This window comes from Dendrobates tinctorius, unplaced genomic scaffold, assembly GCF_039654945.1.
Source record: "Dendrobates tinctorius isolate UK_male_01 unplaced genomic scaffold, ASM3965494v1 ptg000237l, whole genome shotgun sequence".
In the NCBI taxonomy this organism is placed as follows: Eukaryota; Metazoa; Chordata; class Amphibia; order Anura; family Dendrobatidae; genus Dendrobates; species Dendrobates tinctorius.
In genome coordinates, this window is record NW_027361904.1 from 5087689 (window position 1) to 5110587 (window position 22899).

The window sequence follows — 22899 nt, forward strand, 5'->3', positions numbered from 1 at the left end:
AGCAGCCAATCACAGATCACCTGTGCACTCACTACACTGAGCAACCAATCACAGATCACCTGTGCACTCACTACACTGAGCAGCCAATCACAGATCACCTGTGCACTCACTACACTGAGCAGCCAATCACAGATCACCTGTGCTCTCACTACACTGAGCAACCAATCACAGATCACCTGTGCACTCACTACACTGAGCAGCCAATCACAGATCACCTGTGCACTCAGTACACTGAGCAGTCAATCACAGATCACCTGTGCTCTCACTACACTGAGCAGCCAATCACAGATCACCTGTGCACTCACTACACTGAGCAGCCAATCACAGATCACCTGTGCATTCACTACACTGAGCAGCCAATCACAGATCACCTGTGCTCTCACTACACTGAGCAACCAATCACAGATCACCTGTGCACTCACTACACTGAGCAGCCAATCAGAGATCACCTGTGCATTCACTACACTGAGCAGCCAATCACAGATCACTTGTGCACTCACTACACTGAGCAACCAATCACAGATCACCTCTTCACTCACTACACTGAGCAGCCAATCACAGATCACCTGTGCACTCACTACACTGAGCAACCAATCACAGATCACCTGTGCACTCACTACACTGAGCAGCCAATCACAGATCACCTGTGCACTCACTACACTGAGCAGCCAATCACAGATCACCTGTGCACTCACTACACTGAGCAGCCAATCACAGATCACCTGTGCACTCACTACACTGAGCAGCCAATCACAGATCATCTGTGCACTCAATACACTGAGCTGCCAATCACAGATCACCTTGCACTCACTACACTGAGCAGCCAATCAGAGATCACCTGTGCACTCACTACACTGAGCAGCCAATCAGAGATCACCTGTGCAATCACTACATTGAGCAGCCAGTCACGGTGATGTATGAGTTCATATGGGAGGAGCCCTGTCTCAAAGCATAGCCAATCATTCCCCACTTATACACTCTGTCTCCTCCTCGGCTCCGCCCAGTCAGGAAGGAAGAAGCTAAGAAGGAAAGAGCAGGAGAATCCATCAGAGACAGGGATGGAGGAGCGGCGCGCTGTCTTCCTGCCCTGCGGTACGAACCATTCTGTGCTGTATCCAAGGGGAGCGCGGTCAGGATTTGGAAGATTCCAACTCCCACTGCAGGAGCCTTGTCCTGAGTTATAGGTGTTTATTACAGGAAGTCAGAACAGAAGAGATTCCAAATAATCAGAGAGTGATCACTGTGTGATCTGTGATGTTACATAGGACTGCAGGTGACCTCTACCACATTATCTGTACTCAGAGAGTTATCACTGTGTTGTCTGTGGTGTTACATGGGACTGCAGGTGACATCTACTACATTATCTGCACTCAGAGAGTTATCACTGTGTGACCTGTGATGTTACATGGGACTGCAGGTGACATCTACTGCATTATCTGTACTCAGAGAGTTATCACTGTGTGATCTGTGGTGTTACATAGGACTGCAGGTGACATCTACATAACTTGTACGCAGAGAGTTATCACTGTGGTGTTACATAGGACTGCAGGTGACATCTACTACATAACTTGTACTCAGAGAGTTATCACTGTGTTATCTGTGGTGTTACATAGGACTGCAGGTGACATCTACTACATTATCTGTTCTCAGAGAGTTATCACTGTGTTGTCTGTGGTGTTACATGGGACTGCAGGTGACATCTACTACATTATCTGTACTCAGAGAGTGATCACTGTGTTGTCTGTGATGTTACATAGGACTGCAGGTGACCTCTACCACATTATCTGTACTCAGAGAGTTATCACTGTGTTATCTGTGGTGTTACATAGGACTGCAGGTGACATCTACTACATTATCTGCACTCAGTTATCACTGTGTGATCTGTGGTGTTTCATGGGACTGCAGGTGACATCTTCTACATAACTTGTACGCAGAGAGTTATCACTGTGGTGTTACATAGGACTGCAGGTGACATCTACTACATAACTTGTACTCAGAGAATTATCATTGTGTGATCTGTGATGTTACATAGGACTGCAGGTGACATCTACTCCATTATCTGCACTCAGAGAATTATCACTGTGTGATCTGTGGTGTTACATAGGACTGCAGGTGACATCTACATTATCTGTACTCAGTTATCACTGTGTTATCTGTGGCGTTACATGGGACTGCAGGTGACCTTTACTACATTACTTGTACTCAGAAAGTTATCGCTGTGTTATCTGTGGTGTTACATAGGACTGGTGGATACTTAGTTTTATGTTGTGGTATTACATAGGACTGCTGGATACATAGTTGATGTTACATAGGACTGCTGGATACATAGTTGATGCTGTGTTATTACATGGGACTGCTGAATTCATAGTTGCTGTTGTGGTGTTACATACGACTGATGGATACATATTTGTTGCTATTGTGTTACATAGGACTGCTGGATGCATAGTAAGTACTGTGGTATTACATAGGACTGCTGGATACATAGTTTCTCTTGTCGTGTCACATAGGACTGCTGGATACTTAGTTGCTCTTGTCGTGTCACATAGGACTGCTGAATACTTAGTTGCTGTTGTGGTATTACATAGGACTGCTGGATACTTAGTTGCTGTTGTGGTATTACATAGGACTGCTGGATGCATAGTTGCTGTTGTGGTATTACATAGGACTGCTGGATAGTTAGTTGCTGTTGTGGTATTACATAGGACTGCTGGATAGTTAGTTGCTGTTATGGTATTACATAGGACTGGTGGATACATAGTTGCTGTTATGGTATTACATAGGACTGCTGGATAGTTAGTTGCTGTTATGGTATTACATAGGACTGCTGGATGCCTAGTTGCTGCTGTGTCTGTGTCTTGCAGAGCACCAGCACTCCCGGTATAACCCCCTTCATGATGATTGGGTTCTGGTGTCCCCGCACCGTATGGGTCGCCCGTGGCAGGGTCAGCTGGAGAAGCCTCCTCAGGAAGATGTAGCCAGACACGACCCTGAGAATCCGCTGTGTCCTGGAGCCCGGAGAGCCGGGGGGCAGGTAATGTGGGGGCTGCAGGGTGGTCCCTAGTGATCGGTGCATGTAACAGATGGAGGATCCAAAATCAGATCCTGCAGGCGGCACCATCCAGATCCGTCACCTCCGGGGTCACCGTCCTGTCTATGGGCGATGGGAAGAGAGACCCCGTCATGTGCGACCACCCCCGTTATGTTCAGCCCTGTCATGTGTGATCTCCCCCCCTGTCATGTGCGACCCCCCCCCCCCCCCCGTCATGTTCGGCCCTGCAATGTCATGTGAGACCCCCCCCCCCATCATGTGCGGCCCTGCCCTGTCATGTGCGACCCCCCCCCCCCATCATGTGCGGCCCTGCCCTGTCATGTGCGACCCCCCCCCCCCCCTGTCATGTTCGGCCCTGCAATGTCATGTGAGACCCCCCCCCCCCATCATGTGCGGCCCTGCCCTGTCATGTGCGACCCCCCCCCCCCCCCATCATGTGCGGCCCTGCCCTGTCATGTGCGACCCCCCCCCCCCCCTGTCATGTTCGGCCCTGCAATGTCATGTGAGACCCCCCCCCCCGTCATGTGCGGCCCTGCCCTGTCATGTGCGACCCCCCCCCCCCCCCGTCATGTGCGGCCCTGCCCTGTCATGTGCGACCCCCCCCCCCCCCCCCCGTCATGTTCGGCCCTGCAATGTCATGAGACCCCCCCCCCATCATGTGCGGCCCTGTCATGTGCGACCCCCCCCCCGTCATGTGCGGCCCTGCCCTGTCATGTGCGACCCCCCCCCCCCCCCGTCATGTGCGGCCCTGCCCTGTCATGTGCGACCCCCCCCCCCCCCCCGTCATGTGCGGCCCTGCCCTGTCATGTGTGACCCCCCCCCCCCCCCCCATCCCCGTCATGTGCGACCATCATCATCGTATAAAAACTTGATTCCAGCTCGCCCAGTTGCTCTCTGCTCATCCACCTGGGGCTCAGACCCCGGCCTTGCCCCAAACTCAACAGGACTGGATTTACCTTTTTTTCTTCAAAAGATATTATAGTGCGAACAAAAGAAAATTTTCATGGTCAACATGACCCATTCGACGCGTTTCGATGCACTAAACAGTCTTACGCATGACATGTCAGGAGTCCACTGGATCGCGATCCCTGTCATGCGACCTTCCCCCGTCATGCGACCTTCCCCCGTCATGCGACCTATCCCCGTCATGCGACCTATCCCCGTCATGCGACCTATCCCCGTCATGCGACCTATCCCCGTCATGCGACCTATCCCCGTCATGCGACCTATCCCCGTCATGCGACCTATCCCCGTCATGCGTGATCCCTGTCATGTGACCTTCCCCCGTCATGCGACCTATCCCCGTCATGCGTGATCCCCGTCATGCGACCTTCCCCCGTCATGCGACCTTCCCCCGTCATGCGACCTATCCCCGTCATGCGACCTATCCCCGTCATGCGACCTATCCCCGTCATGCGACCTATCCCCGTCATGCGACCTATCCCCGTCATGCGACCTATCCCCGTCATGCGACCTATCCCCGTCATGCGACCTATCCCCGTCATGCGACCTATCCCCGTCATGCGTGATCCCTGTCATGTGACCTTCCCCCGTTATGTGCGACCCTCCGTCATGCACAGCCCATCACCTGGCAGCCCAGCTATATGCTGGCACTTCTCACACATTGGTATTCGCTCTCTGCTTTGTAGCCTGTGACTCTGGCTCTCATCATCCTCACTTTTATCGTTCTCCATCGTTCTTTGTCCTGAAGGTAAATCCTGACTATACGGGAACTTTTATCTTTGAGAATGACTTCCCGGCTCTGCATCCTGACGCCCCAGATTCAGGTGAGTACCCGCGTTGACTACGGCAGTGTATTTGTAATAAGTGTCAGGGGGATTGTCCGAGAGTAACGTCTTGGTGACCTTTCTACAGGATTCCTCATCAATATGATTTTGGTGTGAGTCTGAATCCAGCACCTTTTCTGATCAGCTGTCGCTGGGTGTCTTACCACAACCACTCTGATACTGATGACCTATCCTCAGAAGTAGGATGATGGGTTCTGGGGGAGTGTAGAGAAGGAGGCGGCTGAGTCTTGGTGGAGAGTGTAGGAGGAGGTGGTTGGGTATTGGAGAGTAGAGGAAGAAGTGGTTGGGTCTTGGTGGAGCATAGAGGAGCAGGCTGCTGGGTCTTGGTAGAGAGTACAGGACGAGGTGGTTGGGTCTTGTGGAGGAGGAGGTGGTTGGGTCTTGGTGGAGAGTGGAGGAGGAGGTGGTTGGGTCTTGGTGGAGAGTGGAGGAGGAGGTGGTTGGGTCTTGGTGGAGAGTGGAGGAGGAGGTGGTTGGGTCTTGGTGGAGAGTGGAGGAGGAGGTGGTTGGGTCTTGGTGGAGAGTGGAGGAGGAGGTGGTTGGGTCTTGGTGGAGAGTGGAGGAGGAGGTGGTTGGGTCTTGGTGGAGAGTGGAGGAGGAGGTGGTTGGGTCTTGGTGGAGAGTGGAGGAGGAGGTGGTTGGGTCTTGGTGGAGAGTGGAGGAGGAGGTGGTTGGGTCTTGGTGGAGAGTGGAGGAGGAGGTGGTTGGGTCTTGGTGGAGAGTGGAGGAGGAGGTGGTTGGGTCTTGGTGGAGGAGGAGGTGGTTGGGTCATGGATGGAGGAGAGTAGAAGAGGAGGTGGTCAGGTCAAGGCCATAGATTAAAGGGGAGGATACAGCAGGATCATGGTGATGTGTAGATGAGGCAGTGGGATCCTCGTTGAGTGCTGAAGAGAGGTCTGCTGAGTCCTGGTGGAGTGTAGACATGACAGCAGCCCTGTCACTGTGGAGTGTAAAGGAGGAGTTTGGAATTATGATGAGGAGTTGGCTGGATCATGGCAGGGAATAGTAGAAGAGGCGGCCGGGTCATTGTGGAGTGTAGAGGATGAGACGGCCTGCTCATGGTGGAATTCAGACTTCTAGATGTATTTTGGGCACTATTCCCGTCTCCATATGTTCTGTCCTGTAGGTCCTAATGAACACCCGTTGCTCCAGGCAAGATCTGCACACGGAGTTTGGTATTTATGTCCTGTTGCTGTATTATAGGTGGGGTATAAATGCTGTGGGGGCTTTTGACATCTTTGACACACAAGAAGGTCCCCCCTGTCAGCCGCGCTCCCGGTCCCCCCTGTCAGCCGCGCTCCCGGTCCCCCCTGTCAGCCGCGCTCCCGGTCCCCCCTGTCAGCCGCGCTCCCGGTCCCCCCTGTCAGCCGCGCTCCCGGTCCCCCCTGTCAGCCGCGCTCCCGGTCCCCCCTGTTAGCCGCGCTCCCGGTCCCCTCTGTCAGCTGCGCTCCTGTTAGCCGCACTCCCGGTCCCCTCTGTCATCCACGCTCCTGGTCCCCTCTGTGTGGGGTATAAATGCTGTGGGGGCTTTTGACATCTTTGACACACAAGAAGGCCCTCTCTGCAGTCATCCTGGTCCCCTCTGTCAGCCGCGCTCCCGGTCCCCTCTGTCAGCCGCGCTCCCGGTCCCCTCTGTCAGCCGCGCTCCCGGTCCCCTCTGTCAGCCGCGCTCCCGGTCCCCTCTGTCAGCCGCGCTCCCGGTCCCCTCTGTCAGCCGCGCTCCCGGTCCCCTCTGTCAGCCGCGCTCCCGGTCCCCTCTGTCAGCCGCGCTCCCGGTCCCCTCTGTCAGCCGCGCTCTCGGTCCCCTCTGTCAGCCGCGCTCCTGTCAGCCACGCTCCCGGTCCCCTCTGTGGGGTATAAATGCTGTGGGGGCTTTTGACATCTTTGACACACAGGAAGGCCCTCTGTCAGCCGCGCTCCCGGACCCCTCTGTCAGCCGCGCTCCCGGACCCCTCTGTCAGCCGCGCTCCCGGTCCCCTCTGTCAGCCGCGCTCTCGGTCCCCTCTGTCAGCCGCGCTCTCGGTCCCCTCTGTCAGCCGCGCTCTCGGTCCCCTCTGTCAGCCGCGCTCTCGGTCCCCTCTGTCAGCCGCGCTCTCGGTCCCCTCTGTCAGCCGCGCTCTCGGTCCCCTCTGTCAGCCGCGCTCCTGTCAGCCACGCTCCCGGTCCCCTCTGTGGGGTATAAATGCTGTGGGGGCTTTTGACATCTTTGACACACAGGAAGGCCCTCTGTCAGCCGCGCTCCCGGACCCCTCTGTCAGCCGCGCTCCCGGACCCCTCTGTCAGCCGCGCTCCCGGACCCCTCTGTCAGCCGCGCTCCCGGACCCCTCTGTCAGCCGCGCTCCCGGACCCCTCTGTCAGCCGCGCTCCCGGACCCCTCTGTCAGCCGCGCTCCCGGACCCCTCTGTCAGCCGCGCTCCCGGACCCCTCTGTCAGCCGCGCTCCCGGACCCCTCTGTCAGCCGCGCTCCCGGACCCGTTCTTCTGCCCTACTGCCACCCTATCCACTGTTTATGTACTGACCCCTCTTGAGTTCTTCATGTCTCCCGGTTGCACTGACTTTATAAATGTCTTCTCTTACGTCTCCTCAGCCAGGTCATGTGCTTCCATCCCTGGTCAGATATCACCCTTCCATTGATGTCCTCAGATGAGGTCCGAGCTGTGATTGACAAGTGGGCGGAGATAAACACTGACTTGGGCGCCACTTATCCTTGGGTTCAGGTGAGGACGATCTTCACTGCACTGATCTGTGGACGGAATCTAATGGGAATACTAAGGGTGACGTCATATGTCAGGTCTCGGTGGTCGAAAAAGCTCGCAAAATTTTCTAGAAATGACTCCGTACCGGACATGGGCTCGTGCCCAGCGGTTTATCTCCGCAAAGGCCTGTTTCATATTTCCGTTATTTTGACGGGAGGCAAATCCGCCAGAGAGAGAGAAAATTATTTTTTCTTTGCACGGCTGTTCCGGAACGCCATTCAGGGGTTAAAAGCCCTGCTCCAGCGAATCTGCCGGGCATGCGCAATATAAATTAGCGGACCGTCGCTCGGAAAAAACGTTGCAGAGTCCGTCTCATCCGCCCAGGAGCTGCTAAAAGTTTGACGGATACGTCAAAAAACGGGTGGGACGGACGACCGTCAGTCTATGGGGGATCCGGATCCGTTTTTTTCGAAAATTGGCGGATTTTGACTGACGTCAAAAAACGGAAGTGTGAAAGAGGCCAAAGTTGGAGCAGAATGTGGTGTCGCTGGATTCATCTTTGTATAAGTCAGGAAATGCTGTTTGTTCCAATTCCTCGTCGTTTGTTAGATTTCTGCTTGTTTTCATGTAGAGTTTATAAAATCAAAGTTTTGCTACAGTTGCATGAAGACTAATAATCTGCATCTCCCCCCACTTAGTTTAGGGTCGTGTCTGGTACTGCAGCTGTTCTCCGTACACCACAAGGGCAGCCTCCAGGGCTAGAGAGGTGATGTGTGGGGAGTAGAGAGCAGACTGAGTGATCATCAGTGAGCGAAACCCATCAGCTGTGATCATAGTTTGTTACAATGTGTCAGTCTGGAGGACGCAGTGGATTGTCCGCACTGGTTCTGTGTCGCCTCCTGACAACTCTCCTCTTATTTCTAGATTTTTGAGAATAAAGGCGCCATCATGGGATGCTCCAACCCGCACCCGCACTGTCAGGTAACTCAGTGTGTACTGCCACCTAGTGGGGACCTGTAGCCTCTGCAGCACAGGGGGCCCTGTGTAATGTGGGAGACAGAAAGTGACCAATTTTCTTTATTGGCGCCTCAACGTAGTCAGGTGATGGGAGCAGTCCTCTCATCTGATATCATCCTCAGGTCGTGGGCGCAGTCCTCCCACCCTGGTCTCTTCCTCAGGTCGCGGGCGCAGTCCTCCCACCCCGGTCTCATCCTCAGGTCGCGGGCGCAGTCCTCCCACCCCGGTCTCATCCTCAGGTCGCGGGCGCAGTCCTCCCACCCCGGTCTCATCCTCAGGTCGCGGGCGCAGTCCTCCCACCCCGGTCTCATCCTCAGGTCACGGGCGCAGTCCTCCCACCCCGGTCTCATCCTCAGCTCAGGGGCGCAGTCCTCCCACCCTGGTCTCATCCTCAGCTCAGGGGCACAGTCCTCCCACCCCGGTCTCATCCTCAGGTCACAGGCGCAGTCCTCCCATCCCGGTCTCGTTCTACTGATCACGGTTGCAGTCCTCCCACCCCGGTCTCATCCTCAGGTCACGGCTGCAGTCCTCCCACTCCGGTCTCATCCTCAGGTCACGGCTGCAGTCCTCCCACCCCGGTCTCATCCTCAGGTCACGGCCGCAGTCCTCCCACCCCGGTCTCATCCTCAGCTCAGGGGCGCAGTCCTCCCACCCCGGTCTCATCCTCAGCTCAGGGGCACAGTCCTCCCACCCCGGTCTCATCCTCAGGTCACAGGCGCAGTCCTCCCATCCCGGTCTCGTTCTACTGATCACGGTTGCAGTCCTCCCACCCCGGTCTCATCCTCAGGTCACGGCCGCAGTCCTCCCACCCCGGTCTCATCCTCAGGTCACGGCCGCAGTCCTCCCACCCCGGTCTCATCCTCAGGTCGCGGGCGCAGTCCTCCCACCCTGGCTGATCCTCAGGTCATGGGCGCAGTTCTCCCATCCTGATCTCATTCTCAGGTCGCGGGCGCAGTCCTCCCACCCTGGTCTCATCCTCAGTTCAGGGGCGCAGTCCTCCCACCCTGGTCTCATCCTCAGTTCAGGGGCGCAGTCCTCCCACCCTGGTCTCATCCTCAGCTCAGGGGCGCAGTCCTCCCACCCTGGTCTCATCCTCAGCTCAGGGGCGCAGTCCTCCCACCCTGGTCTCATCCTCAGCTCAGGGGCGCAGTCCTCCCACCCTGGTCTCATCCTCAGCTCAGGGGCGCAGTCCTCCCACCCTGGTCTCATCCTCAGCTCAGGGGCGCAGTCCTCCCACCCTGGTCTCATCCTCAGCTCAGGGGCGCAGTCCTCCCACCCTGGTCTCATCCTCAGCTCAGGGGCACAGTCCTCCTACCCCGGTCTCATCCTCAGGTCACAGGCGCAGTCCTCCCATCCCGGTCTTGTTCTACTGATCACGGCCGCAGTCCTCCCACCCCGGTCTCATCCTCAGGTCACGGCTGCAGTCCTCCCACCCTGGCTGATCCTCAGGTCATGGGCGCAGTTCTCCCATCCTGATCTCATTCTCAGGTCGCAGGCGCAGTCCTCCCACCCTGGTCTCATCCTCAGTTCAGGGGCGCAGTCCTCCCACCCCGGTCTCATCCTCGGGTCGCGGCCGCAGTCCTCCCACCCCGGTCTCTTCCTCGGGTCGCGGCCGCAGTCCTCCCACCCCGGTCTCTTCCTCGGGTCGCGGCCGCAGTCCTCCCACCCCGGTCTCTTCCTCGGGTCGCGGCCGCAGTCCTCCCACCCCGGTCTCTTCCTCGGGTCGCGGCCGCAGTCCTCCCACCCCGGTCTCTTCCTCGGGTCGCGGCCGCAGTCCTCCCACCCCGGGCTCCTCCTCGGGAGCATAGTTGTTCCTCCCTGGCTCAGTCGCTTTTACAGGACTTTGATCTCTGGTTTATTTCTATTACATTTTTGACCTTGGTGGATAATTGTGGTAGTTTTTAGCCCTCCAGTGTACATGAGCGGAGCTGAATCTGCAGTTTGGGGCGTTCGCGTTCCGGTGTGATGACAGAGGAGGTGGTTAGAGAGCTTCCATGATCATAATGTTTTAAGAAGGAAATGTCATGGATAGGACACCGGCTGATGTGGATGTAAATAGACTGATGATTATTCTCTTTCCATTAAGATCTGGGCGAGTAATTTCCTTCCTAACGAGGCTCAGACTGAGGACCGGACACAGCAGGACTATCTGCGGACCCACGGTACCCCCATGTTACTGGAGTATGGGAGACTGGAGGAGGAGCGACAGGTGGGTGTACAGCGTGCAAAGTGCAGGGGGCAGCTCAGTGGCTAATACATCGCTATGTCTCTAGGAACGTCTGGTGCTGAAGAATGAGCACTGGTTGGTGCTGGTCCCATATTGGGCAGTTTGGCCCTTCCAGACCCTTCTTCTGCCGCGCCGTCATGTGACCCGACTGCAGGACCTGAGCGATGCGGAGAGGGACAGTACGTAATTGTAATAGACACCAATGTGCTTTCTGGCTATATCTGGGGCCCCTCACTCCCCCTCTCCATTCTGGATCCTTGCTCGCTCCTGTTCTCCTCTGTGGTGCCCCGCTCTCCTTTTTTCTCTATGGGTCTGCTCTCCCCTCTACTCTATGGGTCCCTGCTCTCCCATCTACTTTGTGGGTCCCCACTCTCCCCTCTCCTTTCCTCTGTAGGTCCCTGCTCTCCCCTCTCCTCTGTGGGTCCCCACTCTCTCTTCTCCTCTGTGGATCCCTTTTCTCCCCTCTCCTCTGGGTCCTCGCTCTCACCTCTCTTCTGTAGGTTTCTGCTCTCCCCCGTGCCTCCCCGCTCTCCCCTCTCCTCTTTGCCTCCCTGCTCTCCCCCTCTCCCCCTCTCCTCTGTGCCTCCCCGCTCTCCCCCTCTCCTCTGAGTCCTTGCTCTCCCCCTCTCCTCTGTGGGTCCCCACTCTCTCTTTTCCTCTGTGGATCACTTTTCTCTCCCCTCTCTTCTGGGTCACCGCTCTCCCCACTTCTGTGTGGGTCCCCACTCTCTCTTCTCCTTTGTGGATCCCTTTTCTCTTCTCTCCTCTGTGGATCCCCGCTCTCCCCTCTCTTCTGTAGGTTTCTGCTCTCCTCTGTGGCTCCCTGCTCTGCCCCTCGCCTCTGAGTCCTCGTTCTCCCCCCCCCCCCCCTCCTCTGTGGCGTCCTCGTTCTCCCCCCCCCCTCCTCTGTGGCGTCCTCGTTCTCCCCCCCCCCCCCTCCTCTGTGGCGTCCTCGTTCTCCCCCCCCCCTCCTCTGTGGCGTCCTCGTTCTCCCCCCCCCCTCCTCTGTGGCGTCCTCGTTCTCCCCCCCCCCTCCTCTGTGGCGTCCTCGCTCTCCCCCTCTCCTCTGTGGCTCCCTGCTCTCCCCCTCTCCTCTGAGTCCTTGCTCTCCCCCTCTCCTCTGTGGGTCCCCACTCTCTCTTTTCCTCTGTGGATCACTTTTCTCTCCCCTCTCTTCTGGGTCACCGCTCTCCCCACTTCTGTGTGGGTCCCCACTCTCTCTTCTCCTTTGTGGATCCCTTTTCTCTTCTCTCCTCTGTGGATCCCCACTCTCCCCTCTCTTCTGTAGGTTTCTGCTCTCCTCTGTGGCTCCCTGCTCTGCCCCTCGCCTCTGAGTCCTCGCTCTCCCCCTCTCCTCTGTGGCTTCCTCGCTCTCCCCCTCTCCTCTGTGGCTTCCTCGCTCTCCCCCTCTCCTCTGTGGCGTCCTCGCTCTCCCCCTCTCCTCTGTGGCTCCCTGCTCTCCCCCTCTCCTCTGAGTCCTTGCTCTCCCCCTCTCCTCTGTGGGTCCCCACTCTCTCTTTTCCTCTGTGGATCACTTTTCTCTCCCCTCTCTTCTGGGTCACCGCTCTCCCCACTTCTGTGTGGGTCCCCACTCTCTCTTCTCCTTTGTGGATCCCTTTTCTCTTCTCTCCTCTGTGGATCCCCACTCTCCCCTCTCTTCTGTAGGTTTCTGCTCTCCTCTGTGGCTCCCTGCTCTGCCCCTCGCCTCTGAGTCCTCGCTCTCCCCCCCTCCTCTGTGGCGTCCTCGCTCTCCCCCCCTCCTCTGTGGCGTCCTCGCTCTCCCCCTCTCCTCTGTGGCTTCCTCGCTCTCCCCCTCTCCTCTGTGGCTTCCTCGTTCTCCCCCCCCTCCTCTGTGGCTTCCTCGCTCTCCCCCTCTCCTCTGTGGCTTCCTCGCTCTCCCCCTCTCCTCTGTGGCGTCCTCGCTCTCCCCCTCTCCTCTGTGGCGTCCTCGCTCTCCCCCTCTCCTCTGTGGCGTCCTCGCTCTCCCCCTCTCCTCTGTGGCGTCCTCGCTCTCCCCCCGTCCTCTGTGGCGTCCTCGCTCTCCCCCCGTCCTCTGTGGCGTCCTCGCTCTCCCCCCCTCCTCTGTGGCGTCCTCGCTCTCCCCCTCTCCTCTGTGGCGTCCTCGCTCTCCCCCTCTCCTCTGTGGCGTCCTCGCTCTCCCCCTCTCCTCTGTGGCGTCCTCGCTCTCCCCCTCTCCTCTGTGGCGTCCTCGCTCTCCCCCTCTCCTCTGAGGGTCTGTGAGCAACGTTTTGTGTTTCTTGACCATGGAGTGAATTACCTGTATGATGGACTCCTTGTTAGAGAGAGGTTGCATCTTACAAAAAACAGGAAACCACATATTTGGTAGACGTCTTGCTAAACTCACCAGGAGAGCTTTACACTAGAGCAATTTGTGATGGGAAATATATAGCCAGGAAGAAAGATGCAGCTAATGAATTCTTTTGAGAACGCTGCTATTAGAAGTGGAGATAAATAACAAAAACAACAAATTCTGACTGAAAATAGAGGAGCAAGAGAAACATACTACAAAATAAAATATGTCTGTACAAATGCACATACCATGGGAAACATACAAGGAGACTGGAGCTGCTAACGCAGGAAAAGAGATATGATGTTATAGGCGTCACTAAAACTTGGTGGGATGATACACATGCTTGGAATACAAACCTTGAAGGATTGCTACTTCCAGTAGGTGGCACTAGAGTTCTAGTCTTCTTCCTCTCTGAAGAGACTATTTGCATATTTCCCAGAGGAGCTTTGTGGCTTTACGTCTCCTTATCTCAGCATGCTTAGCATGTCACTCTCCGCAAGGAGAAAATTTACTACTTTGATAACATATTTATTAGAAACATGTTAAACAAGAGGGAGAGAGGTGTTGCATTATTTGTTAGGAAAACATATCTCCACAAAGATCCAAGCTTCAGAGACTGGAAGCTCAGTAGAAACTGTTTGGATAAGAATTGAAGAAGAGAAGAGCAGAAAGGACACCATTGTAGGTGTTTGCTATAAGCCACCTGGACAGACTGAAGATATGAACTCTTTTTACATCAGATGCCTTTGTTCTCAAAAAAGTACAACATAGTGATCTTGGGAGATTTTAACTTTGCTAAATGAAATTCTTACCGCACAATTGGTAACAATCCCGAAAAGAAGGAAGAGTTGGAAGCATTTAAAGAGACCAGGATGGATAAACACAGAAGTTAATCACTTGTTAAAAAGTAAAAAAAGAAATGAATGTCAAATGGAAAGAGGGCGGCATATCTAAAGAAGAATATAATGCGGTCTGCAGGGATTGCAGGGCAATAATGAAGGGAAGCTTGCAAGGGAGACCAAAAGTAGCAAAAAAGTATTTTGGGGGTATGGCAAAAGCAAAAGAAAAGTCAAAGATGCTATAGGATTTTTACAGGATGAAAAGGGTGAAGTGGTCAAAAACGATGTTACATTCCTATTTTGCATCTTTGTTCTCTAAGAAAGCAAATGTAACATCAACTGATCTTTATGGTGACATCGAAGGAATAAAAGAATCCACTAAATCCATAAACAGATGGTGAGGGGACACTTAGCTAATTTATATGAATTTACATCTCCTGGTCCAGATGAATTACATCCTAGGGTACTGAAAGAGTTAGCAGAGGAAATTTCAGAACCACTAACCAGAAACTTTGAAATATCCTTGAGAACAGTAGAAGTTCCAGAAGATTGTGGAGAAAGGGACAACATTTGCCTATCTTCAAAAAAAAGGAAAGAAGACGGAGCTCTGAAATTACAGGACAGTGAGCTATACCAGGAAAGATCTGTGAACAAATTATTACACAGCATATATGTAAGTACTTGGATAAGTTCAGTAATTGACCAGAGCAAGCATGGGTTTGTAGCAAACAAGTCATGCTAAAATAATCTAATTTCCTTCTATGATGGAATCACTGACTGGGTGGATCAGGGAAATGTGGTAGATATAGTTTGTTTCAACTTTAGCAAAGCATTTACTAAAGTATTTCATACTATCCTTATTGAAAAAATGCCGAAGTAAGGGATTGACAAGGCTACGGTTATATGGATTCATAACTGGCTCAGTGACCATACTCAAAGAGTGATAATAAATGGTTGCACATCCAAATGGAAGTGTTTTAAGTGGGGTACCACAAGGCTCTGTCCTGGCCCCTGTGTTGTTCAACATTTTTATAAATAATCTAGATAAGGAAACTGAAGGTACACTAATCACATTTGCAGACGATCCAAAGCTAGGAGGGATAGCTAAAACTAGAGAAGACAGAGAAAGGATTCAGAAGGATCTAGATAAGCTTCAACATTGGCAGAGTCTAATAGAATGATATTTAACAGGGAGAAATGCAAGATTCTACATCAGGGCAAGGAAAACGAAAATTACATCTATAGAATGGGAGGAATAGAACTAAGCAACAGCACGTGTGAAAAAGACTTGGGAATACTAATAGATCACAGACTGCACATGAGTCAACAGTGTGATGCACTGCAAAAAAGGCAAACGTCATTCAAGGATCTATTAAGAGAAGCATACAGTCTAGATCACATGAAGTAATTATCCACAGCTACTCCTCCTTGGTCAGGCCTCATCTGAAATACTGTGTCCACTTCTGGGCACCACATTTTAAGAAAGACATTAAAAAGCTGGAGCAAGTTCAGAGAAGAGCGACCAGGAAAGTGAGCGGACTGCAAAGTACAGTATGTCCTACGAGGAACGGTTACGGGATCTGGGAATGTTTAGCTGTAAAAAAGTAGACTGAGAGGAGACTTAATAACTGTCTACATATATCTGAAGGGCTGTCACAGTGTACAGTCATGGCCAAAAGTTTTGAGAATGACACAAATATTAATTTTTACAAAGTCTACTGCTTCATTTTTTCTAATGGCAATTTGCATATACTCCAGAATGTTATAAAGAGTGATTAGCTTAACAGCAATTACTTGCAAAGTCAATATTTGCCTAGAAAATTAACTTTATCCCCCAAAGCACATTTCAACATCATTGCAGCCCTGCCTTAAAAGGACCAGCTAACATCGTTTCAGTGATTGCTCCATTTACACAGGTGTGGGTGTTGATGAGGACAGGGCTGGAGATCAATCTGTCATGATTAAGTAAGAATGACACCACTGGACACCTTAAAAGGAGGCTGGTGCTTGGCATCATTGTTTCTCTTCTGTTAACCATGGTTATCTCTAAAGAAACACGTGCAGTCATCATTGCAATGCACAAAAATGGCCTAACAGGGAAGAGTATCGCAGCTAGAAAGATTGCACCTCAGTCAACAATCTATCGCATCATCAAGAACTTCAAGGAGAGAGGTTCCCTTGTTGCCAAAAAGGCTCCAGGGCGCCCAAGAATCATAGAATCATAGAATCGTAGAGTTGGAAGGGACCTCCTGGGCCATCTGGTCCAACCCCCTGCTCAAAGCAGGATTCGCTAAATCATCCCAGTCAGATGTCTGTCCAGCCTCTGTTTGAAGACTTCCATTGAAGGAGAACTCGCCACTTCTCGTGGCAGCCTGTTCCACTCATTGATCACTCTGTCAAAAAGTTTTTTCTAATATCTAATCTGTGTCTCCTCCCATTCAGTTTCATCCCATTGCTTCTAGTCTTTCCTTGTGCAAATGAGAATAAAGTTGATCCTTCTACAATGTGACAGCCCTTGAAATATTTGTAGACAGCTATTAAGTCTCCTCTCAGTCTTCTCTTTTGCAAACTAAACATTCCCAAATCCTGCAACCTTTCCTCATAAGACAGGGTTTGCAGACCGGTCACCATTCTGGTCGCTCTTTTCTGAACTTGCTCCAGTTTGTTGATGTCTTTTTTAAAATGTGGTGCCCAAAACTGGACACAATATTCCAGATGAGGTCTGACCAAAGAGGAGTAGAAAGACCAGCAAGTGCCAGGACCGCCGTCTCTTAAAAGTGTTTCAGCTGCGGGATCGGGCTACCAGCAGTGCAGAGCTTGCTCAGGAATGGCAGCAGGCAGGTGTGAGTGCATCTGCACGCACTGTGAGGCGGAGACTCTTGGAGCAAGGCCTGGTCTCAAGGAGGGCAGCAAAGAAGCCACTTCTCTCCAGGAAAAACATCATGGACAGACTGATATTCTGCAAGAGGTACAGGGAGTGGACTGCTGAGGACTGGGGTAAAGTCATTTTCTCTGATGAATCCCCTTTTCGATTGTTTGGGACATCTGGAAAACGGCTTATTCGGAGAAGACCAGGTGAGCGCTACCACCAGTCTTGTCTCATGCCAACTGTCAAGCATCCTGAAACCATTCATGTGTGGGGTGGCTTCTCAGCCAAGGGAATGGGCTCTCTCTCTGTCTTGCCTAAAAACACAGCCATGAATAAAGAATGGTACCAGAATGTCCTCCAAGAGCAACTTCTCCCAACCGTCCAAGAGCAGTTTGGCGATCAACAATGCCTTTTTCAACATGATGGAGCACCTTGCCATAAAGTGAAGGTGATAACTAAATGGCTCAGGGAACAAAACATAGAGATTTTGGGACCATGGCCTGGAAACTCCCCAGATCTTAATCCCATTGAGAACTTGTGGTCAATCATCAAGAGACGGGTGGACAAACAAAAACCTTCAAATTCAGACAAAATAAAAGCATTGATTTTGCAAGAATGGACTGCTATCAGTCAGGATTTGATCCAGAAGTTGATTGAGAGCATGCCAGGGAGAATTGCTGAGGTCCTGAAGAAGAAGGGTCAACACTGCAAATATTGACTTGCTGCATTAACTCATTCTAACTGTCAATATAACCTTTTGTTACTCATAATATGATTGCAATTATATTTCTGTATGTGATAAAAACATCTGACAAACACACATAAAAACCAGAGGCCAGCAGATCATGTGAAAATATAATATTTGTGTCATTCTCTAAACTTTTGGCCATGACTGTACAGGGATCATCATTATTTTCATTTGCACATGGAAACACGAGAAGCAATGGGATGAAACTGAGTGGGAAGAGACACAGATTAGATATTAGAAAAAACTTTTTGACAGAGTGATCAATGAGTGGAACAAGCTGCCACGAGAAGTGGTGAGTTCTTCAATGGAAGTCTTCAAACAGAGGCTGGACAGATATCTGTCTGAGATACTTTGACTCCTGCAATGAGCAGGGGGTTGGACATGATAACTCTGGAGGTCCCTTCGAACTTTAACATTTTATGATTCTCCCCATCTCCTCTGTGGGTCATCGCTCTATCCCCCTCTTCTCTGCGGGTCCTTGCTCTTCCCCCTCCCCCTTTCCTCTGTGAGTCATCGTGCTCTCCCTCTCTTCTTTGGACCATCGCTCTATCCCCCTCTCCGCTGTGGGTCCCTGCTTTCCACTCTCCTCTGCCGGTCCTCGCTCTTCCCCCTCCCTTCACCTCTGTGGGTCCCTCCTGTCCACCTCTCCTTTGTGGGTCCCTGCTGTCCTCACCTCTCTGGGGTCCCCACTCTCCTTCTCTTTTCCTCTCTGGGGTCCCTGCACTCCTCTCTGGGGTCCCCGATCTTCTCCGGGGATTCTCCCCCCTCTTATCTGTGGGTCCCTGCTCTCCTCTCCTCTCTGGGGTCCCCGCTCTTCTTCTCCTCCCTGGGGTCCCCGTCGTCCTCGTCTCCTCTCAGGGGATTCTCCCCCTCTTATCGGTGGGTCCCCGCTCGCCTTCTCCCCCCGCGCTCCTCCTTCTCCTTCTCTCCTTGCTGGGGTCCTCGCTCTCCTGCTCCTTCTTCCCTGTGGGTCCCCGCTCTTCTCTCCTCTCTGGGATCCCTGCTCTCCTCCTTCTCCTCCTCTCCTCTCTGGGGTCCCCGTCCTCCTCCTCTCTGGGGATTCTCCCCCTCTTATCTGTGGGTCCCCGCTCTCCTCCTCCTCCTCCTCCTCCTCCTCCTCCTCCTCCTCCTCCTCCTCCTCCTCCTCCTCCTCCTCCTCCTCCTCGTGCTCCTCCTCCTCTGTGGGTCCCCGCTCTCTTCCTTCTCTCGTCGCTGGGGTCCTCGCTTTCCTCCTCTCCTCTCTGGGGTCCCCGCACTCCTTCTCCCCTGTGGGTTCCCGCTCTCCTCCTCTCCTCCCTGAGGTCCCCATGCTCCTCCTCCTCTGTGGGTCCCCGCTCTCTTCCTTCTCTCTTCGCTGGGGTCCTCGCTTTCCTCCTCTCTGGGGTCCCCGCACTCCTTCTCCCCTGTGGGTCCCCGCTCTCCTCCTCTCCTCCCTGAGGTCCCCATGCTCCTCCTCCTCTGTGGGTACCCACTCTCCTCCTTCTCTCCTCCTCTGGGGTCCCCGTCCTCCTCTCCTCTTTGGGGATTCTCCCCCTCTTATCTGTGGGTCCCCGCGCTCTTCCTCCTCTCCGGTTCTTCTTAGTCCTTATCGTTCATATCCGCCCCCAGTTGCCCCCTGATATTTGTGCTTTTGTCTTCTGTTCCCAGGTTTGGCTTCCATCATGAAGCGACTCCTCTGCAAGTACGACAACCTGTTTGAGATCTCCTTCCCGTACTCCATGGGCTGGCACGGTGGGTGAGACCGCAGCAGATGCAAACACCCAGATCCGAGCTGCAGAACAAGAGTGCTCGAGATCTGCGTCCTGCAGCTTCCTGATCTGGAGATGAGCGCTCTGCACACTGTAAAGCCCCTGTATAGTGAGGGGTTGGGGGGCAGAGGAGCGTAAGGACCCCCACTTCCTGGTGACTGTATGTGGCGGCACTGTGGCAGGACTATTGGGCTTTTTGGGGGTGTTCTAGTGTTATGCTCCAGGTCACATTCATCATGGCGGCATTTCTTGATCCGGATGTCTCCTCCCCTGTGCTGACACCTCTGCTCCTCTGCAGGGGCCCCCACCGGACATCACCTCGGAGAGGACTGTGGCCACTGGCAGCTCCACGCTCACTATTACCCCCCGCTGCTGCGCTCCGCCTCAGTGCGGAAATTCATGGTGGGGTATGAGTTGCTGGCACAGGCTCAGCGGGATCTGACAGCAGAGCAGGTGAGCTGACAATCTACTCTGATGGACGGCGTTACAGCCTGCGGGTCGGTGCCAGTAGCCCGGGGGTGCACGCTCCGTACCTCCGGTGCTGCACCCGCCCTTGCAGTGCTTTGGACCTTCCTGCACTTTCCCCATATTGTGTTTTCTTCCCCTTCAGGCGGCCGAGCGACTGAGGAATCTCCCAGAAGAGCATTATAAGCTCAGGAAAGTGCTCCCTAGTGGGGGAGCAGAGAATTGACCTGTGGTCGGGGCGACCATGGAGCACCTGAGGACACTGAGCCCGGAATAGGCGACCGCAACATGTCTGTGTCCATCCGACAGTCAATCTGTGACCCCAAAATCTGTGACACCCCCCCCCCCCCCCCCCAAATAAATTATACAGAAAGTGATGAAATGTCAATAGTGATGTCTTATTATAACTGATATCTGGGGAGCGGCGATGTCACCTCTGTATAATATAACTGATATCTGGGGAGCGGCAATGTCACCTCTGTATAATATAACTGATATCTGGGGAGCGGCGATGTCTCCTCTGTATAATATAACTGATATCTGGGGAGCGGCGATGTCTCCTCTGTATAATATAACTGATATCTGGTGATGTCTCCTCTGTATAATATAACTGATATCTGGTGATGTCTCCTCTGTATAATATAACTGATATCTGGGGAGTGGTGATGTCTCCTCTGTATAATATAACTGATATCTGGGGAGCGGCGATGTCTCCTCTGTATAATATAACTGATATCTGGGGAGCGGCGATGTCTCCTCTGTATAATATAACTGATATCTGGGGAGCGGCGATGTCTCCTCTGTATAATATAACTGATATCTGGAGAGCGGCGATGTCACCTCTGTATAATATAACTGATATCTGGAGAGCGGCGATGTCTCCTCTGTATAATATAACTGATATCTGGAGAGCGGCGATGTCACCTCTGTATAATATAACTGATATCTGGAGAGCGGCGATGTCTCCTCTGTATAATATAACTGATATCTGGAGAGCGGCGATGTCACCTCTGTATAATATAACTGATATCTGGGGAGCGGCGATGTCTCCTCTGTATAATATAACTGATATCTGGAGAGCGGCGATGTCACCTCTGTATAATATAACTGATATCTGGAGAGCGGCGATGTCTCCTCTGTATAATATAACTGATATCTGGGGAGCGGCGATGTCTCCTCTGTATAATATAACTGATATCTGGGGAGCGGCGATGTCACCTCTGTATAATATAACTGATATCTGGGGAGCGGCGATGTCTCCTCTGTATAATATAACTGATATCTGGAGAGCGGCGATGTCTCCTCTGTATAATATAACTGATATCTGGGGAGCGGTGATGTCTCCTCTGTATAATATAACTGATATCTGGGGAGCGGCGATGTCTCCTCTGTATAATATAACTGATATCTGGAGAGCGGCGATGTCTCCTCTGTATAATATAACTGATATCTGGGGAGCGGCGATGTCTCCTCTGTATAATATAACTGATATCTGGGGAGCGGCGATGTCTCCTCTGTATAATATAACTGATATCTGGAGAGCGGCGATGTCACCTCTGTATAATATAACTGATATCTGGAGAGCGGCGATGTCTCCTCTGTATAATATAACTGATATCTGGGGAGCGGCGATGTCTCCTCTGTATAATATAACTGATATCTGGGGAGCGGCGATGTCTCCTCTGTATAATATAACTGATATCTGGGGAGCGGTGATGTCTCCTCTGTATAATATAACTGATATCTGGGGAGCGGTGATGTCACCTCTGTATAATATAACTGATATCTGGAGAGCGGCGATGTCTCCTCTGTATAATATAACTGATATCTGGGGAGCGGCGATGTCACCTCTGTATAATATAACTGATATCTGGGGAGCGGCGATGTCACCTCTGTATAATATAACTGATATCTGGGGAGCGGCGATGTCTCCTCTGTATAATATAACTGATATCTGGAGAGCGGTGATGTCTCCTCTGTATAATATAACTGATATCTGGGGAGCGGCGATGTCTCCTCTGTATAATATAACTGATATCTGGAGAGCGGCGATGTCTCCTCTGTATAATATAACTGATATCTGGAGAGCGGTGATGTCTCCTCTGTATAATATAACTGATATCTGGAGAGCGGCGATGTCTCCTCTGTATAATATAACTGATATCTGGGGAGCGGCGATGTCTCCTCTGTATAATATAACTGATATCTGGGGAGCGGCGATGTCTCCTCTGTATAATATAACTGATATCTGGAGAGCGGTGATGTCTCCTCTGTATAATATAACTGATATCTGGGGAGCGGTGATGTCTCCTCTGTATAATATAACTGATATCTGGAGAGCGGTGATGTCTCCTCTGTATAATATAACTGATATCTGGGGAGCGGCGATGTCTCCTCTGTATAATATAACTGATATCTGGGGAGCGGTGATGTCTCCTCTGTATAATATAACTGATATCTGGAGAGCGGTGATGTCTCCTCTGTATAATATAACTGATATCTGGAGAGCGGCGATGTCTCCTCTGTATAATATAACTGATATCTGGAGAGCGGTGATGTCTCCTCTGTATAATATAACTGATATCTGGAGAGCGGTGATGTCTCCTATGTATAATATAACTGATATCTGGAGAGCGGTGATGTCTCCTCTGTATAATATAACTGATATCTGGGGAGCGGCGATGTCACCTCTGTATAATATAACTGATATCTGGGGAGCGGTGATGTCTCCTCTGTATAATATAACTGATATCTGGAGAGCGGTGATGTCTCCTCTGTATAATATAACTGATATCTGGGGAGCGGCGATGTCTCCTCTGTATAATATAACTGATATCTGGGGAGCGGTGATGTCTCCTCTGTATAATATAACTGATATCTGGAGAGCGGTGATGTCTCCTCTGTATAATATAACTGATATCTGGAGAGCGGCGATGTCTCCTCTGTATAATATAACTGATATCTGGGGAGCGGCGATGTCTCCTCTGTATAATATAACTGATATCTGGGGAGCGGCGATGTCTCCTCTGTATAATATAACTGATATCTGGGGAGCGGCGATGTCTCCTCTGTATAATATAACTGATATCTGGGGAGCGGCGATGTCACCTCTGTATAATATA

At 52.3% G+C, this 22899-nt stretch overlaps 1 protein-coding gene across 4 annotated transcripts; it reads left to right on the forward strand.

The window, feature by feature from the left end:
• Positions 1–936: 936 nt before the first annotated feature.
• GALT (galactose-1-phosphate uridylyltransferase) lies at positions 937–20144 on the forward strand. Of its 4 annotated transcripts, none has more exons than XM_073556700.1 (11): positions 937–1092; positions 2862–3031; positions 4761–4836; positions 5984–6032; positions 7445–7574; positions 8478–8534; positions 10657–10779; positions 10844–10976; positions 19212–19295; positions 19611–19765; positions 19923–20144. In XM_073556700.1, exons 1-11 carry the CDS (start codon positions 1059–1061, stop codon positions 20001–20003), a joined length of 1092 nt encoding a protein of 363 aa, XP_073412801.1. In that variant the 5' UTR covers positions 937–1058; the 3' UTR covers positions 20004–20144. The 4 variants fall into 4 exon arrangements, with proteins under 4 accessions (XP_073412801.1, XP_073412804.1, XP_073412803.1 ...); XM_073556702.1 differs by having other exon boundaries at positions 1014–1184; positions 19923–20143; XM_073556701.1 differs by lacking the exon at positions 937–1092 and adding an exon at positions 1240–1273.
• The last annotated feature ends 2755 nt before the right edge of the window (positions 20145–22899 follow it).